We start from the raw sequence: 25,651 nt of genomic DNA on the forward strand, positions 1-25,651 counted from the left end.
TCTCTCTCTCTCTCTCTCTCTCTCTCTCTCTCTCTCTCTCTCTCTCTTCCTTTCATTGTTTTTTTCTCTCTCAGTCACCAGAAGTGGGAATCTGGTAGTAGGGCCTACAAATGCCCAATACTGAGAACCACTGGCATATAGTCCAAGATACTTTTAACTTTTGCCATGATGTAACAGTCCACTTTGAATCTTTTTTTTTTTTAATTTAGGATGTATGGAGTGTTCAGATAGGACTAGCACCTCTGGTGTGAGGGCTTGCCAAGCCCTTTTCAGGGCTGCTTATCCACCTTTGGTGTCCACCTGTCACCCAACTCTCACCTGTGGCTCCAAGAAGCTATAGCATACACGGTGGCCACCGCCCAGAAAATTGTCTGGACAGGCAAGCTAAACCAAGTTGAGGGTAACTGATAGGCGAGTTAGGGGAATGTCTACCCCAAACATATGAAGCCTCGCTAGCCGAATGAGTGTATGAGAATAAATTGTTCCAATGACCATGAAGGCAGCTGAGGGAGGCTTGGAGTGCTTAGACCTTGATGAGGAATGGAAGATGCTAACATCATCCACTGCATCCCAGGCCATCACCAATCATCCTGACTTTGTCTTGTCACTGGATTTTCATGACTTTGGAAGAGAGAATAAGGCTGATGACTTTGTGCATCGCTTACATCCAATTCACACAAAAGCTATCATTCCATGATGTTATTGGTCCTCTTCGAAAATGAAGGACAAACAAGAACAATATTGATACACATAAGACTGCTTGATTCTGTGATGGTACATGGATCAGTGGGTCTCTGGGACTGTTTCTGTGATCATTCATCACAGATAAAGGAATCTTCTGAGATTTTTCCTAGAGTATCCAGGAGTTGGAGAGACAGATCTTGCAAGTAACTCATCAGACATATCCCATATTTCACTCACTCATTAAGAACACATCTGTTCCCTGGCTAAGATTTGCCTCAAATAATCCTTCCATTTTTCTGGTATTAGAGAATCACCCAAGTCAAATATCCCAGTATCTACTTCTAAAGCTGAAGAGCCAGTGTTCTGACAATGTTCACTGTCACCACTTACTTCAATTCTCTTGTAGACCTCTGCAAAAGCTACAGAAATAGTCAAAGTGGGAAGGTAATGGATCATAGCTTATTGTCTTCAGTATCCTGGTAGTATCTTAAATAAACTGCAGTTCATTCCCATCAGAACTAAAACACCAAAGATTTTTTCTGGGTCTATACATACCAAAGCCAAGGTATTAATTTTTTTTTTATTGAGGCCATACTACCTCATTAGGAAACTCCAAACTTACCCTGGTATAGCCCAAATGTGTGCATTATTTGTTACCAGTCCTTTAAGTCCAAGCCCTTCCAAAGGTTATAGTGATAATTTTCTTAAATGTCACCCATAAAATGACAAGAAAATAATAGTCACTTGAGAGCCACTGTCCAAGAGGATAATGCATCCCACATCCTCAATCTTTATCATTATTTCTGAGGGGAGTCTATAAGTCTTACTGAGACAGATTCATGACAATCAATAAAGAAGTCATTCTCACTATTTTGGGGGTTCAGGTCAACCTATTTATGATCCCCTTCTCCCGTTGGTGAATTCATCTAGAAATTTCTATTCTAAGGAAGAGCCAGAAACAGCCATGCTTCACTCTCAGGACTTTGCCACCAAGGTTCAGCTTCCTTCTCCCTCCACTCGTAAAACTCCATTTCCTCATTGGTAAGTTGATCCCAGAACCCACTTTGAGAAAGGGCCCAAATCAGTCATCCTTCATTCTACTGACTTTGCCACCATGACTCAAAGCAGTGACTTTCTCCCTTACCTTCCCCTCCTTCTCTCCCCCCACCCCCTTCAGCTCAACTTTGATGTTGTTTTCCTCCATTTAAAAGCTCCCAGAAGGCAGGCATTATCTTTCTCTTTGCTTGTATTTATATCCCCAGTGCTCAGAACTGTGCCTGATACAACAATGCTTAATAAATTTTTGTTGACTTGACAATTTGTGTTGGAGTTTTGCTGGGGTTTTTTTTTCCTGATACTGGCCCTATAGACTCCAACTTACACAGTAATAAAATTGCATTCTCTTCACAAATTCAAGCAATCTCTATTGACTGTCTTCTCTACAATAGTAAGAGATGATGGATTTCTCTTCTGATTATCGCCTAGTGGGCCTGTCCATCTGTCTTGTATTTGTGGCCTCTACATGACTAATAACTAAGCGATGACTAAATCTTCCTTACCTAGAAAACCAAATATAAAACCAAAATAAAACCAAAATGAAAGGAAATTAAAAAAAATAAAAACAGGGAAAAATAGGCTGTAGAATCTCAGTAGAATGAAACAAAAATATATTTCAACAGAATTATGCATAAAGATTATAAATTCAACAACCAATAATTCTTCCAAGAATCAGCAAAAAATTAAACTAAATTTAACTCCAAACTCAATATTTATAGCAATAATACTAGAAAACCCTGCTTTAAAAAAAGGAAAGTAGAAATAAAATAACAATCAAGCTCCCAAAACTGAAGGAAGAAAAATATCCCCTAGTGAGATCCCCCTTATAGTATTGATGAAGTGATGTAGTGGGGACCCCCCTCCCAACACACAGACACACACACACACACACACACACACACACACACAAACAAACAACAACAACAACAACTCATTGCCAGTTGGAGGCTTTTTGAAACCAATTTAGGCAGTCCTTTTTTTTCAGTCATTCTTTGGTATGCAACCTAGAGAGTCTAGGCATTTCTTACAAATGAGGAGGTTCTATTGGGCAGGTTTAAGCAGAACCCACAAATAAATACCTATGTTTCTAATAATAATAATATTTATATGTAGCTTACTATGTGCCAGGCACTATGCTAAGAGCTTTATGATTTTATTTCATTTTTGATAAGGGGTTCTCAAACAGTATTCACTACGACAGTCAAAGTTAATAGCCACTTTGTTCACCCCCTCTTTCTGCAAATTCCCACATCTTCCTTTCTCAAATTCAGCACCATGCCTAATCTTTCTTCACTTCTTTTTCTGTCAAGGCTGATAAGAGAAGAAAGAGACCAGTCAGTCCTCCAAGGAGGAAGGAGAAAGTGGTGACTACTAAGTTAATTGTAAAGTAGTCTCAGTCAAGAAAATAAGGAAGGGCTTGTAAAAATCAGAGGCTGAGTACAGATAATCTGATGTCACAGAAAAATATCTTTGAGTGAAATTTGCTCCTAGGAAGGTGACTTAGTCCCTACTTAGGGTTCCCATTTTACATCTAGAAAAAAGAAGATTCACAACTAAACTTGAGCTTCAGGCCTACTTTGGGGTGCACCAATGGTTCTGTGAAGTACTCTAAGTATCACATGAGTTTACATGGGAGACCTTGAAGTTCCTCATTATCACCAGAATTGCCTTGGCCCAAATCTACCTCTCTGCAATCCCCACCTGCTTAATATCTGGAAGTGGGCCAATATCACTGGGTCTGAACTCAAAGCAGCCCCTTGAAGAGAGAAATTGAAGAAGAATGTGAATATCTACTCCAATTGTCTTACTTCTGTGTCAGACTTTTGAATGCAGGTGCAGAAGCAGAAGGCAGAAGGGTAGTATGTCACTTCTAGTGGTAAACTATCAAAACTGGAAGCAACTAAAGGAATCAGTATTCCAGGCAAAAATATATGATTGGTGTCTGGGGAGGTTCAAATAAAGTCAAAACTCAGAGAGATAAATCGCTAAGGAAACGGATTCCTCTGGAATCCCAGAAAACTGCATCCAAGACTTCCCTCACAGCCTGGGTAAGTATGCACAAAGTGAAAAGGGTAGGGTAGCCCCATCATTGTGTATGACATGAGATAAACAAATAATTTGGGAGGATCAGTATGTGTATGGTACATAAATCATAACAACTGTCCTCATTGCCCCAAGAGCAAAAAAAGCAAAGTCACTTGGTCCATGTTATGTTAACAAGTGACTCTGGGTACTGTTTCCGGCTCTGCTGAAGCAAACCTTCAGGTGTGTTGTTATTGTTGTTTAGTTATTTCAATCGTTTCTGATTCTTTATGACCCCATCAGGGGTTTTCTTGGCAAAGACACTGGAATGGTTTTCCATATCCTTCTCCAACTCATTTGACAGATGAGGAAACTAAAGCAAACAGGAATAAGTGTCTTGTTCCGGGTAACACAGTCAGTAGGGGTCTAAGGCCAGATTTGAACCCATCACAATGAGTCTTCCTGGCTTCAATCCTGGTATTCTATCTATTTTGCCACATAGCTATCCTTGGGTAAAACATATCTAACTACTTAGTGTTATTCTTCTGGTTTTTAAAGTCAGCTAGCTTAGTAAGAATCATATTGCCTATCATTAGCTTAAAGAAAATTGCTATTACGGTGACTGAGATTAACTCTGAAAGATTAATGTTGAAATGGTACATATAATTCACTTTAAAGACAACCTCATGAATCAGCATGCTGACCTTCTCAGGCCAAAATGTTAAGAAATGTATAATGCTTTGCTATTTTTCATAGTTTCTGACACAGCATGATGCCAAAACCAGAAAAAAATGAGACTATTTATAGGTACTAATAAGAATATACACATGAATCAATGTATATACATATATGCATACATATGTATGTATAGTACATATTAGAAGCTAAAAGATATCTAAATTAAAAATTAAATTTCAAAGAAAAGTACAGAAGAATAAAATGATATCAGAACTGTTTGCTGAAGTCATTCCCTGAGTTCTATTTATTTTCTCACATGAGATAAAGTACATTAGTTACATGTTGAGAAAAAGGAGGCATCATTGACCATACTCCAACAGATCTCCACATCAGCTATCGACTTGGCTAAGACTAGTAGAGGCCCAGGCTGACCTGAAAAGATGAGGATTAAATCCTTGTAATTTGACTTCCTTCCTCACCACTTGACTGAAACAGCTTTCTCTAAGGCAGGCCTGTATAACATATAGCCCATGGGCTGCTTATGTCCTGCCAAAGGATTTCAGGCACCCACGATAAAATGTAGAGGATGTAAAAGAAAGTAAAGATGCAATGAGTGCTTTGTCCAGGCCCCTCTTAACCTACCTTCCACTAGTCACTATTGTGCCCGTCTTGTAAGTTGGAGGGTGGGTTGCCACCGCGCACTTTCTCCTGTTTGTCACGTGACCCACGGCAACCAGCCATCATCAGTCTGTCTCTAGTCTGAGAGCAATTTCATGGTAAATAAAAATCTTAAGTAATAAGTGTGATTAATTGATATTAACTGAAAATTCTCTTTTTTAATATGGTTCATTTGTAAAATGGTTTAATCATTAGTTGTATCTTTACTTGGAAAGTGAGCCACTAAGGACCTATCTGCAGCTCAAAGTTTAGCCTATTTTACCTACTGCCAAGTTCTGCAGGTCTGCTTTAAGGTTACCAGTGATCTTTCAATTGCTAAATACAATTGCCTTTTGTTAATCCTCATCCTTCTTGACCTCTCTGCAACATGACACCAAAGGATATGCCTTCCTGGGTTTTAATAACATTGCTCAATCCTGGCTCTCCTCTGACCATGGCTGCTCAGTTTTCTTTGCCGGATTCTTATCTGTATCTACTTTCTCTGTCTCTATCTGTCTGTTTGTCCGTCTCACTTTGTCTGTGTCTCTGTCTCTGTCTCTCCGTGTCTATCTCTCTATGAGTCTTTCTCCATTCTCTTGTCTCCCTCTCTCTTTTTCTCTCCTTCTCTTTCTCTGTCTCTCTATCTAGCTATCTCATTGGTTCCATGGGTTCAGTTATCATCTCTATGCATCTCCAAAGTTGACATATCCTGCCCTAGTCTTTCTCCTGAGTTTCAGGCTCATATCACCAATTCTCTGCTGGAGCTGGTGATATGAGTCCTCCAATCTTCACCTGGATGTCCCACTGACATCTCAAACTCAACATGTCTGAAACATAACTCATTATTTTTTACCCCAAATTCACCCACCTCCTAAATTCCCTGTTCTTGTTAAGGATATCACTTTCCTCCCAGGCGTTGAAGTTAACAACCTTGGAGTCATCCCATTTTCTTCATTCATGCCCACCTCCCCCCAATCATGCTGATACAACTCCACAGCATTTCCCACATTTATTCCCTTTTCTCCATTTGATTGATCACTACCCCCGTTCAGACCCTCATTACCTCTCACAATATCCTCCTAACTGGTCTCCTTGCCTTCAGTCTCTTCTTTCTCCAGCCCATCCTCCACATGGTTGCCAAATTGACAGTCCTAACGCATGTATCACTCCCCTGCTCAAGAAGTTCTGGTGGCTCCCTATTTCTTCCAGACTCAAATACAAACTCTTGTGTTTAGCATTTAAAAGCCCTTCACAATCTACTTTCAATCTATCTTCCCAAAATGATTGCATACCATTTCCCCTCATGAACTCTGTTCCAGCTAAATTGGCTGACTTATGGTTCTCTAAATAAGACATTCCATCTGCTATCTGTCCATTACATTGGCTGTTTTCCATGGCCAAAATGCTCTTCCTCTTCACCTCCAACCCTTGGTCCTTTCAATCAATTAATCAATTAAAATTTATTAAGTGCCTACTATGTGCCAGGCAAATGCTAGCTCCTATGAAGCCTTTCCTGATCCTTCCCCTCACCCTTAGTTGTTAGCATTGTATCTCACTGCCCCCCCCAAATAACTTTGTATTTATTTTGCATGTATTTTGCATTTGATTATCAATATGTGTGCTGTTTTCCCATAGGAATATAATCTCCTAAAGGGCAGGAAATGTTTCCTTTTCATCTCTGTATTCCCTAGCACTTAGCACAGCTCCTGGCACTAAATAAATGCTTATTGTGTCTAACTGAATCCAGAATCAATATGCCAAAGCAAAATCTCAATATTTGAAATTTGAAACAATCCGAAACCTGGTCTCCAAATGGGTTAAATGTGTGAGACACACATGTTCATTATTCACTAATAGGGAGAAGTAAATGCCAACTACTTTTCAGATGAGTTCAACTGAATGATCTATTTCTTTTGTGTGATGATTATAAAACTTTAATTTCTAGTGCAAGTGTGGCAATTTATAAAGCTGGTTCACACACACACACAAACACACACACATACACACTGCAGCTATGACACTTGAGAGGAAAATGAAGTTTTCCTTCAAAACAATTATAACCCTGGAGAGTTTTCTCCTTTATGGCAAGGGAGAGGAAAAGTTTAAGACTTCTGAGTTAAGTGCCTAAAGAACTGCCCCCTTTTTAAGTTGCCAAGCTTTTCAGGATAAGTCAGTACTGGGGTGATGTCATCTGTTATCTCATACTTGGTGGTGTGGTCTCTCACGCTTAATTAAGCTGATTCCCTTGTTTTCTGCATAGACGGCACTCCCCATCCTGCCTGTTCTCCTCAGCTTTTTTTTCAGCCAGCAGAGAGAGCAGCCCCCTTCCAGCAGTGGAAGAGGAAGTGTCTCAACTTCTGGCCGCAGTGGGACCTCTAGTGTTGACTCTCTGTCCTGGCACAGTCCTCTGAAGTACAAACACACACAGACTGCTCATTGTTTGGAGCCCTTCACCAGCCCACTCATCCTAATATGGAATGCAGCAGGAAACCCATGATTTCCTGACACTTAGTAAGCTGGAGAAAGAAAGGAAAAACTCCATTTGAAAAAAAAAAAATCCCGGCTTTCCTCCATGTTAGATGTGAAATGGAAAATGGGAAGGATTTAGAAGAAATCCCTGGTGTCTCCAGCCAAGTTGGAGAAAGGGAGGAAAGAGCGAAAGCTTCAGGCTGCTATCTTTCAAGATCGCAGTAAACACCCAGATCTCTAGGAAAATGAGGGTGTCTTGATTCAAACGGACAGGGGAAAGACAAGCTATTTTACTTTTCTTTCAAAGTGGACATTCCCTTTCTTTACCAGCATGGTAAAGTGAGAGGGCAAACAGCAGCAACCTGGAAAATGTTAAGTCTGAGCCAAGAGTACCCAGCTAAGTGAGGGTAAACACAACCTGGGCGCTCACTCGGGTTTTTCTTCATGCGCTCCTAGAAGAACTTGGGAGAATCGGGAATAGCCCCAGTTAAGAATGAACTGCAAAGAGGAACGAGAGCAAAGTGGTTGCCCCAGCGAGGAGGAAGTGAAGAAACCACTAAAGTGTGTGGTGGTCGGAGATGGTGCAGTGGGGAAAACCTGCTTACTGATGAGTTACGCCAATGACGCCTTCCCAGAGGAGTACGTGCCTACCGTGTTTGACCACTATGCAGGTAAGGACAACTTTTTGTGACATGCGGAAAATATACAATGACCATCACTGGGCTTAAATAATCGAAAGGGGGAAAAATGTTCCTTATTCTGACAAATGTATTTCAGCCACTGTTCTGTAATTGTCTAATAACTGATGACATAAGGATTAATGAAGAGGAGGAAGGAGAGACACAAATTATCAAAGTAGAGTTCAAAGAGACCAGTCTTACTTCTCAGATCTTTATGAGATTCAGGAAAGGAAGTAAGCGAGATCCTTTAGCCTGATAAACCAAGGAGAACTGGTAAATCGATTTATGTCACTTTTCTTTTATTTTAAGCAACTATATAGTGTTGGAAAAATTAACCTAAGTTTCCATTTGGGTTCTTAAGCTATAGCCATAGGTTTGAAGGATCGTTTGTTTTAAAATGGGATCCTTTAAAAACCCAACATTATTTTGGCAGTATTTCACACACACCCCCCCAAAAAAAAACTTTTATCCATATGTTTTGCATAAAAATGTTCACCCTGCAATTTTTTTCAATTGATATTGTGTAAAACACTTTTGCAAACTTTAAACCACAATATAAATTATATTATACATATTATATATAAATTATATTATATTATATTATATTCATAATATACTGAATCATTCAAATGTTTGTCCATGTATGTTAAGCAAAAATTTATGAACACCATCACTGAACTCATGTTTCTATCACAGCCATCAACAACCCAAAATTTTTATTTTGTCATGTGAATTGATATATAAGAATAAAACGGTTGATATCGTTATCGTCCACCTACCATGTATCTTGAAGCAAAGGAAATAATTTCACTATTTTATTTTTTATTAATAGTCACATGGCATAGTAGAAAGAGCACTGCTTTTCAAGTCAGAGGACTTGGGTTCAAATCTTACCCCTGCCCTGTATTACCAAAGTAGCTTGGTCACTTACCTCTTGAACTTAATTTCTCTTTCTAAGCAATTGCACTGAATGCCTCCAAAGTCCCTTCTAAATCTAAATCTATGGTCCCATGATAAAAGCCTAGAATGTCCAATGGGAAAAGCAGAGCAGACCAACTCAAAATTAATAGAACATCTGTTAAGCAGGAGATACTATGTAGGGCAGAAAAGAATTACAAAACATTGTCATTTGAAAGGTTGCATACTGGAAAGAGTAGTAGATTTAGAACCGAAAGTCCTGCGTTCATATTTTGGGTCTGCCACTTACTTCCTGGGTACCTTTAGCAAGGTGCTCAGTTTCTTTGTGCCTCCAATCTAAACCACAAAGAGGTTCAATTAGGTCCCCTCTAAAGCTCCTTCCACTTCTGAATCCATATTCTAGAAGTGCTTGAGTTAAAAATGTCATTCTTTTAGCTGATTTATGCTTTTCTGGATGTTCTTAAGTAAGGGTATGAACAATTCATTTAATTAGAAGTGACTACAATGTTATCAAACTTTTACATTCAGATGCTTACTTTTCCTTATGATTTAGTATTCCATAGCAGATCATAGGATCTGGGATTTGAGAGCTTCAAGAAACTCTAGATCTTATTAGACCCTTCAAAAGCAAATCAGCAAATATCCTTCAAACTATATCCCTTAGGATGCTATTTCTAAACAATATTTTCATGATAATATCTTTTCAGAGATCTGGTATTTTGCAATAGGAAAAATTTATCTATGTGCACCTTGGCTTTGGGTCAGGTTTAGCAAAAGGGAAATAGCCAACAGGAAACCTGAGTAATTGTTTGGTTTGCTCCATGACCAACTGAAGCCCTCTTTCCATAGGAAGTAGCCTCTTTTCTAGAAATAAACAATCACCTAAGTCACCTCCTCCACCTTCATTTATGTGATTTATGTTCTGTATTATGCAGAAGATAAAAACAACACATTCTTCTCCAATCCCATCTCCCCAAAGCCACAGTGAAAATAACTGGTCACTTCCCAATAGCACTCTTGCTATATTTGCAAAAATCTAAAAAACAAAACTTTGTTCATGATTTCTCTAAGCCCTTTCTGAAAGCATAATTACTGTGCATGAACCCCAAAAATATTTTAACAAGAATAGCATATAGAAAAGAATTGGTACATCATCACCTTGATAATATAAGTAATTTTAACAAAATAGGTGCCTAAACCTTGTCATGTGTCTACAGAAAGTTACTCACAGTCCAGCCTCCACTGAGCTGAGGCAAACTTCCTTTTTGCTGCAAAGACCCCAAAATGATATGATTTTTTTTTCAGAAAGCTACAAAGTAAAGGAAGAATCCAGACACTGAGAAAAGAGGCTCCAGTCACTTATAAAATTAATATTTAAATGTCAATCTACTATCTCAACCATATTTCAAAACAAACTGGGATTGTGAGGCAAAAAAATAAAAGAAACATTTTTAAGAAGTGGAAATGGCCAAAGAAACATGAGATTACATATTATTAGAATATAATGATTCCAAGACTTATCTACAGAATCTATAACGATTCTAAGCTCTAGATCTGGAGTCAGGGAGGTCCGAGTTCAAATCCAGCCTCAGACACTTACTAGTTGTCTTAACTACTAGTCATACACTTACTAATGTATTTTAAAGCAAACATATATCTTCACTGAGCATTTACTACAGTACAAGGGGACAGCTAAGTGGCACAGTGGAGAGACTGCTGGGCCTGGAGTCAGGAGGGCCCAAGATCAAGTCCAGTTTCAGATACTTACTGGTTGTGTGACCCTGGGCAAATCACTTCACCTCTATCTGCCATAGTTTCAACATATGTAAAATGGGGATACAAAATGAGATAATATTTTAAAAGTGATTTGCAGACTATAAAGTGGTATATAAATTAATTAATAATAATATCATTATGCATGGCATGGTAAGATCAGGTTTTCTGAAGGGGTTAGGTTACTGTTTATTTACGTATCTATAAAGCCTCTAAAATAAAATACAGCACCTAGCACAGCTTCTTACACATAGTTTTTGTTGTTGTTCAGTCATTTCAGTCACGTCCAAATCTTTGTGACCCCTTTTGGGGTTTTCTTGGCAAAGATACTGGAGTAGTTTGCCATTTCCTTCTGCTCATTTTACAGATGAGGAAACTGAGGCAAATAAGATTAAGTGACTTCCTCAAGGTCACATAACTAGTAAGTGTTTGAGGCTGGACTTGAACTTGGGCCCTCGTGATGCCAGGCCCAGCACTTTATCCACCATGCCACCTAGTTTCTCCCTTACAGTAATAAATACTCAATAAACATACATGTCTCCTTTAAAATGCATTAGCTTTTGAAGCGTACCTATAAACAAATGGTGCTAACTCAAGTAAAAAGAGTTAACAACTCTGAAGAATAAAAGAGGACCTGAAAACCCACCTCTCACTATCTGTGCCACCTTGGGCAAGCTATTTAACTTCCCTAGATGTTAGTGACTTCATCTGTAAAGTGAGAGCTTGGGCTAGATAGCTCTAGGTTCCTTCCAACTCTACATCTTTGATCTATGATGATGATGATGATGATGATTGGAAAGGAAATGCAGTGTGTAGTTGTAAAGAGAGCCTCATACTACAGAAAGTCCATTGAACAGTGATTGCTAGTCCTAGATTGTAAACTCCATGGCAGCAAGGACTGATTTCATCTTTGAAACTCTGCTACTCTGGCACAATATTAACTTCACTTTAATTTGTAAAACAAAATTCCAGACAACGCTTGGGAGTATGGAAAGAGATATTGCAAAAATTCTATGAGTATTGTCATTAAAATGTCATCATCTCCTATATGTTAAAATGAAGATGTTTCTCCCACTGTCACCTGTATGTCTTCATTTAAAATGTGAATTGGAAGAGCAAATGTGATTATGAAATGAAAGATACTGAAGGAAATGGGCATAAGGTGGAGCACACAGGCTATCAATTAGTCATTAGAAAGATTTTGGTGATAGTGATGATTATTAGACCTGGAAATAGGTGAATAGGGAAATAGGGAAGTGTATGGAATATCCAACTCAGATGTCCTTTAAAAAATAGATTTTGAAGGATGTTTAGTTACGGAACTTTCTTTTGGCAGTAAAATAGCCTCCCAATGCCACTTCTCATTCTGAGGCCAAAACTACCCCTTTCCCTAGGCGTTTTTATTTGCTAAGGAGACTCTCCAAGTATAGAGTTTCTGTTTTTGTAATTGAGTCAGACATGAATTACTTCTTTGATTACAAGGTGGAGGTGGTTAGAAGAAAGTGGCAGGCCAAGATACATAATCTATTCTATAAACCTGAAACAACATGACTAGAATTTATTAATTTCCCACATACTACATTTACACAACCACATCCACAATACAAGGTGAAATCAATTTCCAAAGCCAATTTCTGATCCACACATTCTCCCCCCCCCCTTCTCTAGTTAGACTTAATGGAAGCTTCCAGATCCCTCATAGGATGATAATCACTATTACCCAGAAAGGTTCTTTTTTCTGCTCAGTCCCCATTCTCACCCACTCATGATCTAATTAAGCATGAATCTTTATCCCAAAATCACACCAAATTTTATAACTCATCACAGGATAATGCCCTTTCAATTACTTGGAAACAATATTCCCTCTCTGGTTGTGATCAACCTGTTGATTCTCTTTAATGAAATAACTTTCAGTTCAAATGTTCAATATATTTTGGGTCATCAAAAACTTATAGTTCAGTGATAAAGAAATCACTAGATAGGAGCCACCCTTCTAAATCCTAGTAGCCCTCAGCTAGATTGAGATGTTGTCAGAGTAGGCTAGATGCTAGGCATAGAGCCCCTAGTCTTATGAGTATCTCTAGTACCTCATAAACATTTGTTGAATTGAAAAAGGATTGAATGTTGTATCACACAGAATCTAAAAGAAAATATAATTCCTTTCATATTTCCCAAAGGAGATATAAATGAGTTCATGTATACTATGAAATAATTTGATTGCCAACAAATCTGTTCTGTCTTCATAGAGTGAGTCAGAATTTTAATTAGATAATAAATAACAGTTCTATATAGATAACTAGAAATGCCATATAGATATCAACACTTAGGTAAGCTAAAAAAAAGGCAAGAGAAATCTAATGGGTCCTGCTTAGTGTCCTTTCTCACTAACTATCTTTATAAGGTTTCACCCATCAACTAGTTCGCATGTTGTACAAATTTATGATTCTAATGTAATAGAGTAATGATGAAGTTAGAAAGATTGTACAAAAATAATTTCAACAATTAAGCTATTTTAGATTTTACTTTAAAAGGAAAAAAAGATAATATTACCTCTTTGTACCCATTACTGGTGACACATCTGCCCCCCAATTGACTCCTCTGAACCTATTACTGCAGTGGAAAAATCTACCAAATAATGGTACATAATAATCCAAATAATCCACTCTACTGTGGATGAAAGCAAGTGGAAGGCAGCCCTAACAGTCCAACAGATTTCTACCAAGAGGAAACTAATTTCAAAGGCAAAACCTATTTGCCAAAGCACCAGATGGTCTGGACCTTTAGACAAATTTAAAAGAAAAAAAACTTCTAGTTTTCATTTGAGTACCACAATTCAGAAAAATTTTCTGATCCCATTAGGTTTCAAACCAGAGCAGGGTTGAGAATGAAACTCTGAGTACAAATGGCCTGATGTGGAAAGTGTTTTCCATATGGTCTCCAAGTGTGATCTCATTATACATCTCTGACTGCAACTCTCCATGCTCTTCCAAGGGGAGTGTAAGATGTCCATAATGAACTTCAAAGCATTTTGTAGTTTTATCGAGGCCATATTTCTTTTAACATACTATCCTAGCTTTGAATTTCTCAGTAGATATTTCATTATTGAAGAATACTCATCAATTAATGTCAGGCATGATACAAAGCTCATCTGGTTTCACTTCTGCTTTTGAGTTTAGTTTTTGCTAGATTCTGTCAAGTGACCTAAGTTCTTACTGACCAAAGTTCATGTGCTACTTACTTCAATAACCATATTCACTGATCTGCATTTTAGAAGTGGTTTTACCTCAAAGGCTGCCTTCCCCATTGGCTTCTCTCTTTAAACATCATGCACTCGAGATTCTCTGGCATAAGTCATTTAATTTGGAAACGTGTTGTAGGTACATACCTGACCAACTCAAGCTTCCTGTCTCCATAATATAACCCAACTGCTATATTTTGGACATTTAAGTCTAAAATTTGCCGGGTGCTGACAGATGTCTGTGGTCCCTGCTGCTGGGAGGCTGAAGTTAGTAGATTACTTGAGTGTAGTAATTCTGAGTAACAGTAGGAGTGAAGCCAAGTCTGCACTAGGTCCAGCCTTAAAACGATGAGCTCCAGAGAGCAAAGGGCCATCAGGCTTGCCTAAAGAAGGGCAAACTGATTCAGGTTGGAAACTGGGCAAGTTACAGCTCATGAGTAGCTGATGCACTTCCAGCCTGAGCAAGAGACGGAGTGTGTTGTTGTTTAATTGTTTTTCAGTTGTGCCCAACACTGCGTGAGGGTCATTTAGGGTTTTCTTGGCAAAGATACTGGAATGGTTTGCCATTTCCTTCTCCAGGTCATTTTACAGATGAGGTAACTGAGGCAAACAGGGTTAAGTGACTTGCCCAGGGTCACACAGCTAGTAAGTGTCTGAGGACAGATTTGAGTTCAGAATCTTCCCGACTCCACGCTTGGCACTTTATCCACTGTGCCACCTAGAAGAGAGAGAGAGAGAGAGAGAGAGAGAGAGAGAGAGGGAGGGAGGGAGGGAGAGAGAGAGAGAGAGAGAGACCTAGTCTCAAAAACAAAACAAAAGAAAGTATAAAATTCAGTCACATTACCAGACATGGAGAGAGAATAGGGAGAGGACAGTTCCTCATCTGACCTTTGATCTCATTTGTATGGTTACTTTCTCCGCTAATACAAGTTGGAACCCATCCGCACCTTCTTCTCTTGGGCCATTATTGTCAACGTCCTCCTATAAAGCATCAGCCCCATGTACTTACAGTCATTCCTCTCAGTTAATGCTTCCCAGTGCTAAAACCTTGTTTATCTAACTCTTTTACCTCCAACTGAATGGTGGCCTGGACATCATGGTAGATTCAATAGCAGCTTCAATCAAAACAACATGAACAGATGGCAATCAAGACCCCCAAGAAGGGAAAAAATATCTACCGGTTAGGTGAAAACAACTGGTGTTTGTATAAGGAGTTTAGGTGGCAGAATGGATAGATCACTACATACAGAGTTGGAAAGAAGTAGGTTCAAATCTTGGTTTAGGTACTTACTAGCTGTGTGACTGGGCAATCACATCACTGCTGTCTACCTCAGTTTCTCCATCTGTAAAATGGGGATATGAATAGCACCTACCCCCCCAACATTGCTGTGAGAATCGAAGTAGATAACATTTGTAAAATACTTTGCAAACATCAAAACACTATAAAAATGCAAGCTATTATTACCATTTAAGGAACATTTCTATTAGTTTCACTTCCAATTGATCTGAAGCTACGTATTGCAGTCTTCTGTCACCTGGTAGACTAACATTTGTGTGACAACGGTTTAAACCATATGCTTTTCACTTTCATCTAAAAAATGTGATTTTTTTTTTTCGGTAGAGGGGAAGGCCTCCCTTCGATGAAAGGCTATGGATTGCTTGAAAATATAGTGATTCTGGAAAAACCAATGATTTTCAGAAGGGGAAACACACAGTGCCTTTGAGACTTGCCTTCTGTGGTTGCTGGTTTTGTTGGGCTCATGTAGTGGTGTCCAACAGTGGGCAGCAGTAGGAATCATATTGACAATTTCTGCCACACTGGATACCCGGCCTCTTGTGAGGACAATTTCAGACGGAAATGGACACACAAGAGGCCAAACCACATTGTATTTGTGGTTATGCTGAAAAGTAATTCCTTTCATGTGGGAATATGGCAAGAAAGAGCAGATAGGAAGGCATAAAAATAAAGTATTTGCTGCTGGAGTGGCACTTTACAGAGAATGTTTAAAAAAAGCCAAGTTCCCAAGGTTAGAAAATGTGTTTGGAGTTCATGAACTGTCCAGTGTTCCAGCTTTTAGCTCGGCAGCAAGCCAACTACTATGACCAATTCAATCTTGAAAGGACAGGTCCTCTGCAAACAAGCACTTTAGCTCTACACAGTCCTACTGGCATTGCTCCTCTGCCTAAGAAATCTCTCTTAAATCTTACTATAAAAACAACGGTATATAATGGGGCTTTAGACAAATAACATTTAATTACTAATATTATTGCAATCAAAATTTTACTCATCTCTCCCTCTCTTCTTCTCCCTTTTTCCTTCTTCCTTTCTCTTTCCTTATCTCCATCTCCTTCTCACTCACTCTCTATTTCTGTCTCTCTCTATATCTGTCTCTTGTCTCTCTATCTCTCCCTCCCTCTTCTCTCTCTCTTGCTCTGTCTCTAGTTCTGGTTTTTTCCTTTCTCTTTCCCCCTTTCCCCCCTCTCTTCATGTCTCCCTCTTTCTCTTCCTCCCTCTGTAATTCAGTGGAACAAAGTAGATAGAAAAAAAAAGTAGGCAGGATAGACCCAGGAAAATTGTACTGATCAAGACAAAATACAGGTCACACTTTGTGTGTCAGAAAAAAAAGATTAGATGAGTCAGCTTTGGAATTCAGTCTTCCCAGGAAGAAAATACTTGAAGTCTCTTGAATTAATACAACTGAGTTTTGTCAGGTTTCCTTGATTTAAAAAAAACTGATGGGAGACACTGAGTTTGGGATTTAATAATAGTCTATTCTAACACACTGCACAGCAAAACGTCATTCTTAAAAATGCTTCATGAACATGCCCAATTTGAACATGAGAAATGGACCTGATTCACAAATCCGGGTTTATTCATGTACACCCTTTATTACTATGGACTCCTACTGTTTTTGTTTAGATTGATAAAATAAACTTTAAACTACAACAGCTATTAAGAACCTATAAGAACTTCATTCTTCCAGTTTGAATTCCTGTCTGCTCATATCACACAATATGGTGCTATTAACATTCAATTCACTGAGTATTTATTAAACAACTGGGCAGAATACTGTACTAAAGAGACCTTGAGGCAGAGAAGACACATCTCTGCCCTCATGGAACATACTGTGTAGGAGACTGTGAAGTCTTATGAATCTGAAGTGCCACTATTAGAATATGAGCTCTGGCCAATGAAAAATAAAACAGTCCAAAGCCAACACAGGCCTTCCTTGGCCTTAAGAGGGATCACATTCCTAAGGTGAAATGATACGAGCTGAATCTTATTTTCCCATCATAATGAAGTTATAAAGAGAGTTACATTCTGAACTAAAGGCCTGATGTCAAACTGTTTCTAGAAATGATCACAAGTATTAAATTAATCAATTATTTAACCAACTAGAAATAACTATATGCAGTGTAAGATGTAGATAACAATTAAAAGGAGGAAATAGAATAATAGATCACACTCACAAACATCTTTTATTTGAATAAAAGAAGTCTCTAAGTTTCTGAGTACCACATGGTACTTTTGCAAAACTTGATCATGTGCTAGGTCATAGAGAAATGATAAATAAATATAAAGAGCAAAACTACTAAGCACATCCTTTACTGACCATAATGCAATGAAAAATAGTAGTTAATATAGAAAACACAGGCAAGAGATATAGACCTTACAGACCCAGATGGGAATTCAATAATGACATACCAATTAGTGGATCAAAGAATAAAACATAAAAACAATTATTAACTGCTTCAAAGAGAATAATAATGAGAAAATATACCAAAATTTCTCAGATGCAACTAAGACAATTTTCAGAGGGAAAATATATTTCTGATAATATAGTAACAAAAATAAAAAGAGAAAATTAATGACCTGATTATGCAAATTTTAAAAATTAGAAAATCTACAAAATAACCTGATACAAACACAAAAGAGAAAAAAAAGAGAATTAGGGTGGAAATAAATAAAATGCAAGAGAAAAAATACAGAAATTATAAACAATACTAACCAAATAGAGGAAAATAAAATTACTAAAATAAAAAAGACAAAATCACAAAGAAAAAAAATCATCAGAACATACTCTATACAATTAAATGCTAGCAAAACAGAGGATTTAAAAGAAATGGAGTATTATTTACAAAAATGTGCAACATCCTTTTGCAATAATTAGTTCATCTTAAGTCTAGGGCAATATCATGTGACTCCCTTATGTGAGCCTCTACAAAGTTTATTTTGGACAAGAGTATATGAATACAACCATAATATTTCCAACCCCCAACCCCCAGTTAGGAAAATTCATAACATTTAGGCAGAGATTTGACTCTCTTCCTTAATTACATTTACACCTATCTGACTTCTTTGTTGTCAAAGCAAGATTCAGCTTTCCAGAAATGTTTAGGTAATGAAGCAGTGGATTATATTATGGTGTCTATAGGCACCAAGAGGAGAAGTTGGAGAAAGAAGCAAACCTTTTCTCAGTCCTTGTAAAACTGCTAGCAGCAATCTTGTCTTCTCTTCTTCTCTGCCTATAGAACCAATGGCACTCCTCAACGCATCTCCCTTCCCTGCCACAGCTCAGTCCCACCATTTCTTTCTCCTCTTGCTGTCCCTGGGCTGCCCATTCATTCCAGCTCTATATGACGCCATTCCTTTCTCCCTGTTTCTGGACTTTAGTAATTGCTGAGATAGCTCCTTTCTTTTTATACAAGTTTCTTAGGGTGTGACCAAATCTCTTACATAATGGTTTTAATTGATTCAGTGAGGAGTACAGATCCAGTTCACATTCAATTCTTATTGAATTATTCAATCATAAAGTATTCTTACTTATTAAAGGTAATTACTTCTAAGTAGAATGGAATAATAAACAGAGCTTACAAACTTTAACTTTTACAAACTCAGATTAACAGATCATGAAATAGAGATCATAAAATGAAATTAAATAAGTCAGAAAGCAACTATGAAAGGAAAAAATTCCTCATCCATCTCACCTCTTTCATAGGCCTAAATAGCAATTAATGTGTAAGCTACATCAATTCTCAAAAGTTTAGAAAGAAAATAATCTGCCAAATTCCTTTTATGAGACAAATATGGTCCAAATGACTGAACTACGTAGAGATAAAAAAATAAAGAGAACCATAAACCATTATGACTAACAAATATTGATCCAAAATTTGAAAATAAATCCTAGTATAACCAGATTCCAAAGCATGACTGCATTAGACTTAGGGAAATTGTAGTCCAAAAGGACAAAACAGATTTTTCTCCATGTCAGAATTGCCCATGTTGTTCCTTTGGACTAAAATTACCATGCAGTCACTTTCTAGCAGGGGTGGGGAACCTGTGGCCTCAAGGCCACATGTGACCCTCTAGGTCCTCAAGTGCAGCTCTTTGAATCCAAACTTCACAGAATTGTCTCCTTAATAAAAGGATTTTTTCTGTAAAATTTGGATTCAGTCAAAAGGTTGCACCCAAGGACCTAGGAGGTCATATGTGGCCTCGAGGCTGCAGGTTTCCCATCCCTGTTCTAGAGTCTAATTACACTAGCAAAAAGCCTTTAGAAAAATATCCCCATAAATATTCACTGTATTCTGTTGTTGTTCAGTCTTGTCCGACTTTTCATGACCTTAGTTGGGGTTTTCTTGGCAAAGATAGTGAAATGGCTTGCCATTTCCTTCTCCAGCTCATTTTACAGATGAGAAAACTCACGCAACCAGGGTTAGGTGACTTGCCCAGGGTCACACAGTTAGTAAGTGTCTGAGGCCCAATCTGAATTCAGGAAGATGAGTTTTCCTGACTCCAGACCTAGCATTCTATCCAGCCATCTAGCTGCCTCATTCACTATAACTAGGTTATATTTACATCAGAGATGCAAGGATAGTACAACATTGGTAATATAATTAACATATTTAATTGCATTAAAAACAAAAACACCTCAAACCACATAATTATGTTACTAGATTCTAAAAAGAAAATAAAACAAATTTTAACAAGCACATCATGCATTTATGCTGGAAGAACTACGAAGCATAGACATAGAGGGACCAATGTAATGTGCTGAAAAGAACATGACTCTAAAACTCAAAACTAACATTATGTACAATGAGAAAGCACTAGAAGCTTTCCAAATAAATATAGGAATAAAGCAAGGATGCCTCTTTTCCCACTATTATTTGACATAATTCTAAAAATCCTAGCAATGGCCATAAGGCAAGAGAGATGAATTAAAGGTAAAAATATTGACAAAGGACAGAAAATTATTACTATTTTCAAATGACATGATGGTTTACATTGAAAATCCTAGAGAATAATGAGGAAAATAATTGAAATAATAGAAATTAGTACTAGCTATGTGATTTTATTGGTATAAGGAACTCCCAGGGGAGGACATTCCATCCAATAGTGCAGGTCAGCCCCCTTTTGTGAGCCATATTGTAGAGCTGCATAGAGCCATGAGAAGCTAAAAGACTTGAACAGGGCCACACAGCCAAAATGTGAGAGGAAATCTTTCTAGCTTGAGGCTAGCTCTCTTTCAATTATGTTATGCTGCTTCTCATGACAACTAACAGATTGTGTCAAGTAGCAGGGATACAAAATAACTATACAAAAATCATCAGTACTTCTACATGGCAATAAGAAAATCCAGGAGGAAATAATAGAAAGGGAAATATCATTTGAAATAACTTCAAAATAAATAAAATACCTATGAGTCAATCTATAAAAACATACTTAAAACAGATAAATAAATTAGAAAATACTCTTTGCAGAATTAAAGAATGACTTGAATAATCATTGATAATGATTAGGCCACACAAATAGGATAAAAAGTATGATACTACCTAATTATTATACAGATTTGGGTCTATACCTAAGCAAACTGTCAATTGGATATACTTTGTAGGAGTTATATGAAATAATGACAAAATTTATTGGAAAGAATAAAAGGTGTAGTTACAGGGATGGGGAACCTGGGCCTTGAGGCCACATGTGGCCATCTTGGTCCTCAAGTGTGGCCATTTGACTGAATCCAAACTTCATGTTTGGGCCACACTTGAGGACCTAGAGGGCCACATCCAGCCTTGAGGCTGCAGGTTCTTACCCTGTTAGAATCTCAAGGGAAATAATGAAAACAAAAGATAAAAGTGAATGAGGAATAGCTAAGTTATATTATAAGGCAGTGTTTATCAAAATTATTTAATCCTGGTCTTAAAAAAAAGAAAAGTAGATCAATGGAACAAATTAGAGAATCAAGAATAAGAAATAAACTCAATAAACCAGCATTTGATAAAGCTGAGAATACCAGTGGAGGCCTGCATCAGTGGGAATAGATTCGTAACACAGATGAATTCTGTTATCACTTGACCTGAAGTATTTGAATGTGAAATGTACAAACCCAAAGTTGAACAATGCATGTTTAGCAAAGTGCAGTAATATCTCTTCTATTTCCCGATATCGTTCATTTTGGCAAGTACCACATTCTGGCCAGTTTCCCAAAATATCTGCAATTCTTTTATTTATTAGTTTTATTGATGTGTTTTTTTTTATTAGAAACATTTGCAGATTACTTCAACTCCAAGATGATTATCATGTAAAAAAGTAAAACAATTAGCAAAATTAACAATAGTGATCTCATCTAGAACAATATTCCACATCTGTAGCATTACCCCCAACTCTCTGTTTTTAATTATTTTTTTACCAAAAATCTATTTTCTCTCTCTTCTACCTCCAACCTCATTGGAAAAAAAAACAGAAAGAAAAACAAATTCCTTACAATAAATATGCATAGTCAAGCAACATTTTCCCTCATTGTGTGTATACAGAAATGTTTCTCAATCTACCACCTCTCTGTCAGAAGATGGATAATATGTTTCCTCATTGGTCTTCTGGAATGATGGATGGTCATTGTATTGGTCATAATTTTTACAGCTTTCAAAACTGTTTGTCTTTACAGTGTTGTTGTTATTGTATGAGATATACCACAGCTTATTCAACCATCTTTCAACCGATGGACATTTCTTTAGTTTCCAGTTTGGGCCATCAAGAACACTGATGTAAATATTATTCTACATATAGGATTTTTTATTATTTCTTTCATCTCTTTTGGTTGAAGTGTATCAGTGGTATAGCTGGGTCAAAGGGCGTGCATGTTAAATAACCTTCTGTGTATAATTCTAATTGCTTCCCAGAATGGTTGCACCCATTCATAGGTCTACCAATAGTATATCATTGTGCCTGTTTTCCCATAGACCCTCCAGCATTTGTCATTTTCCATCTTTGTCAATCAGATAAGTATGAAGTGGAATCTCATCACATTTCTCTACATGGTACTGATTTGGGATATTCTTATTTAGATCTTGGTTGGTAGACTCCCAAATACCTTATGCATTCTGTAGTTATTTTAAATGAGATATTTTTCTATCTCTTCCTGCTAGACTTCATTGATAGAGAGAAAAGGTAGGGGTGGAGGGAAGGGATGGGCCTTAGCTGGTTATGGAAGAAAAGCACTTTAACAATAAAATCAGGACTGAAACAAAATATAATGCACATTTCTGCTTAAGGGGGGAGGGGAGGGAACAAGTTTTTATTCAGCATATACTATATGCCAAGCAGTATGCTAAGCACTTCACAAATAAAAATAAAGAGACCTTTCCTTAAAAAGATAAATAGTATGTATCTGAAACCAAGGACTATTTTATATGTAACAGATAAACTAGAATACCTTTATAACAAAATCAGAGGAGAAACCAGAATGTCTATTGTCACCATTTCTATTTCACATAGTACTTGAAATGCTGGCTTTCTCAATAAGACAAGAGAAAAATATTTAGGGCATAGATGATACAATGGTTTACTTTTCATTATAGAAAATTTTTATAATTTTCAAAAATTTAAATTTATCTAATTGTCATTTCTATTGTCTCTAATTTTTAAAAATTGGAATATTCTTTTGATACTTGTGATGAATATTTAACGTTTAGAACATACTGCTAAGTTCAAGGGAGCTAGGGCCTTCTCCCTCTTCACTAAGAATCCCTCTCAGATCTAGACCCAGAAACTGATGACTAGATTCAGTCTTGAGGAGCCTGACCACATAAAAGAAGGGATCAGACTTTATTGTCTTATTTACTTTTTCCAATCCCTCCCTAAAACCCCAGGGAAAATTACTTAAAGCTTTGATTTGGGCTCATGTTTAGGATCTCAGGAAACTTACAAATGGAAGGAGAAAGAAATTAAATATATAATATAAATCAGGTATAGGACAGCTATTTACTTACTCTACACAAAAGAAATGCCTGTAAAACGCACAAAGACTCACAACATGTATTTACAAAGCCTTGAAATAATACTGTAAGGGGGCAGCTAGGTGGCACAGTGGATACAGCAACAGCCCTGAAGTCAAGAGGACCTGAGTTCAAATCTAGCCTCAGATCAAACACTTGACACTTACTAGCTGTGTGACCCTGGGCATGTCACTTAACCCCAATTGCCTAAAAATAAAAAATAAAATAAAATAAAGAAATAAAACTGTAACCTATAACTATTATAATCTTTCAGAAAGTTGAAAGTGAAACATAGTGGAATGGGCATTTTCATTTCACATTGACACTTCACAGTCTGAAAAATTCCTTCCCTTATCTTCTTGGCAAGCCAAGTGGGGTTGGACTGAGGATCCAAGATCCCCAGGCCTCTAAAATCAAAAAGTGATCTCCAAAATTGAATGTGATGATCTTAGGGTTGTTTTTTGGTCATGTATAGCCAGGAAAGAAATGTAATTTCAGAATAAGGGTCAAGGGCTCTGAGATCTAATCATCATCTCAGGATTATTCAGGTTTTTTTATTATCATACAAATATAATGTAGATATAATTATCTCAGGATAATTCAGGTAGGACATGTACTTTGGTTGCCATGTTCTCACAGATACTATAGAGCCAAAGTAGGGGAAGTGTACCAACCCACTCCATTGTCCCTCTAAGGAAATCTTGAATAGGACTGATATGATTTACAGATGGGAAGAGGAGATCACATTTACCCCTTTTTAAAAGTCCACTGAGTCAGTGACTCCTTCCATCATCTCAAAGTGTGAAACTATTTTAGCATTGAGGCCTATGTATTCATGGAGTTCCCAGAAGTTTCCAAGGGAGCTCTGGCACAGATCCATGGAATGGACCTTAAAAGCTCATTCCCATGGTTTTTGAGGTATAATCTCTGCAACAGATAAATACATAACCAGTTTGAAGAGAAAAATCCACTGCAGCAGCTGAAACTAATACAAAAAAATAGAGAAAGTTTTAGTAGTAGAAATGCAGAAGTGCAAAGTAAAAGGAAAATCTAAATCCAGAAGATACATTCCACTCTATATATCATTGGGATTCACAATTACTGTTTTAATGAAGACAAAGGACCATTACATTTGCTTTATAGAAAAACTTCAGCTGTAAATAACACTGTAAATGACACAATAATTTGAAATATTTTAAAAGTCTACCTGTAGAAGGGGCAGCTAGATGATATAGTGGATAAAATTCTTGGCCTAGAGGCAGGAAGACTCATCTTCCTGAGTTCACATCTGACCTTAGACACTTACTAGTGGTGTGACCTTGGGTAAGTCACTTAATCCTCTTTGCCTCAGTTTTCTCATCTGTTAAATGAGCTGGAGAAAGAAACGGCAAATACCTCCAGTATCTTTGCCAGGAAAACCCCAAATGGAGTCACAAAGAGTTGGACAGACTGAAAACTTGTAGAATACATTGACAAGCTTTAATTTTTCCAGATAAAATTAAATACAAATGAATCTAATCACAAGCAAAAACAAACTTAAGAAAACACATTGAAACTTAAAAAGAATTGCTTGCACATTAACTGCAAAATGCCTAAGCATATAAGTTTCATTTTATAGGAGAAATATTGATTCAACAATTGGTCTGGTCCAAACAATGCTCAGAGAATCCTATGTAAAGCAGCATCAAATAATTCCACTTGTAGATTTTGTGGTGAAGAGAATTGTCCATATGTCTGAAGATCTTTGTAAACAATTGTATGAGAAACTTTATAAAATATGCCCATTTGTTTACATATGCACAATATGTTGGTGAAACTAACAGTGAAGATTTGCTACTTTGCAAACCATTGATAGCAATGCCTCGGAAGATAAATTTTCAATATAATTGATAGATTTCTAATGAAAATGAAAGAATGTGGGAGAATTGTATTAGGCTCTGCACTAACAGAGCTTAATCCATATCAGTGTGAAATACAGCAAACATATTCTACTTTAAAATATGGCCCCTCACACAATTTGTACACATTACACAACTGAGACACAATCACTTGCATACTATGTAGTGTGTATAGAAAGATTAGTGAGAAGCTGCACACAGTTTTTCAAGTTGTTTCAAAAGTAATCAACTTTATTAAAAAATAGTTCGTGGGGGAGTAGAATCAAGATGGCAGAGGGAAAGCAGTGACTTGCCTGAGC

The 25,651-nt window shown here is 37.3% G+C and overlaps 1 protein-coding gene across 1 annotated transcript in view; it reads left to right on the forward strand.

The window, feature by feature from the left end:
- Window positions 1–7,631: 7,631 nt before the first annotated feature.
- Window positions 7,632–25,651, forward strand: part of RHOJ (ras homolog family member J) — a 138,152-nt gene continuing 120,132 nt past the window's right edge. Inside the window, exon 1 of the mRNA XM_027842851.1 lies at window positions 7,632–8,237. Within this exon, the coding sequence (XP_027698652.1) occupies window positions 8,060–8,237 (178 nt within the window). The 5' untranslated portion in view covers window positions 7,632–8,059. The remainder of the gene's footprint in view (window positions 8,238–25,651) is intronic.

Source organism: Vombatus ursinus, unplaced genomic scaffold, assembly GCF_900497805.2.
Source record: "Vombatus ursinus unplaced genomic scaffold, bare-nosed wombat genome assembly UNPS02014893.1, whole genome shotgun sequence".
In the NCBI taxonomy this organism is placed as follows: Eukaryota; Metazoa; Chordata; class Mammalia; order Diprotodontia; family Vombatidae; genus Vombatus; species Vombatus ursinus.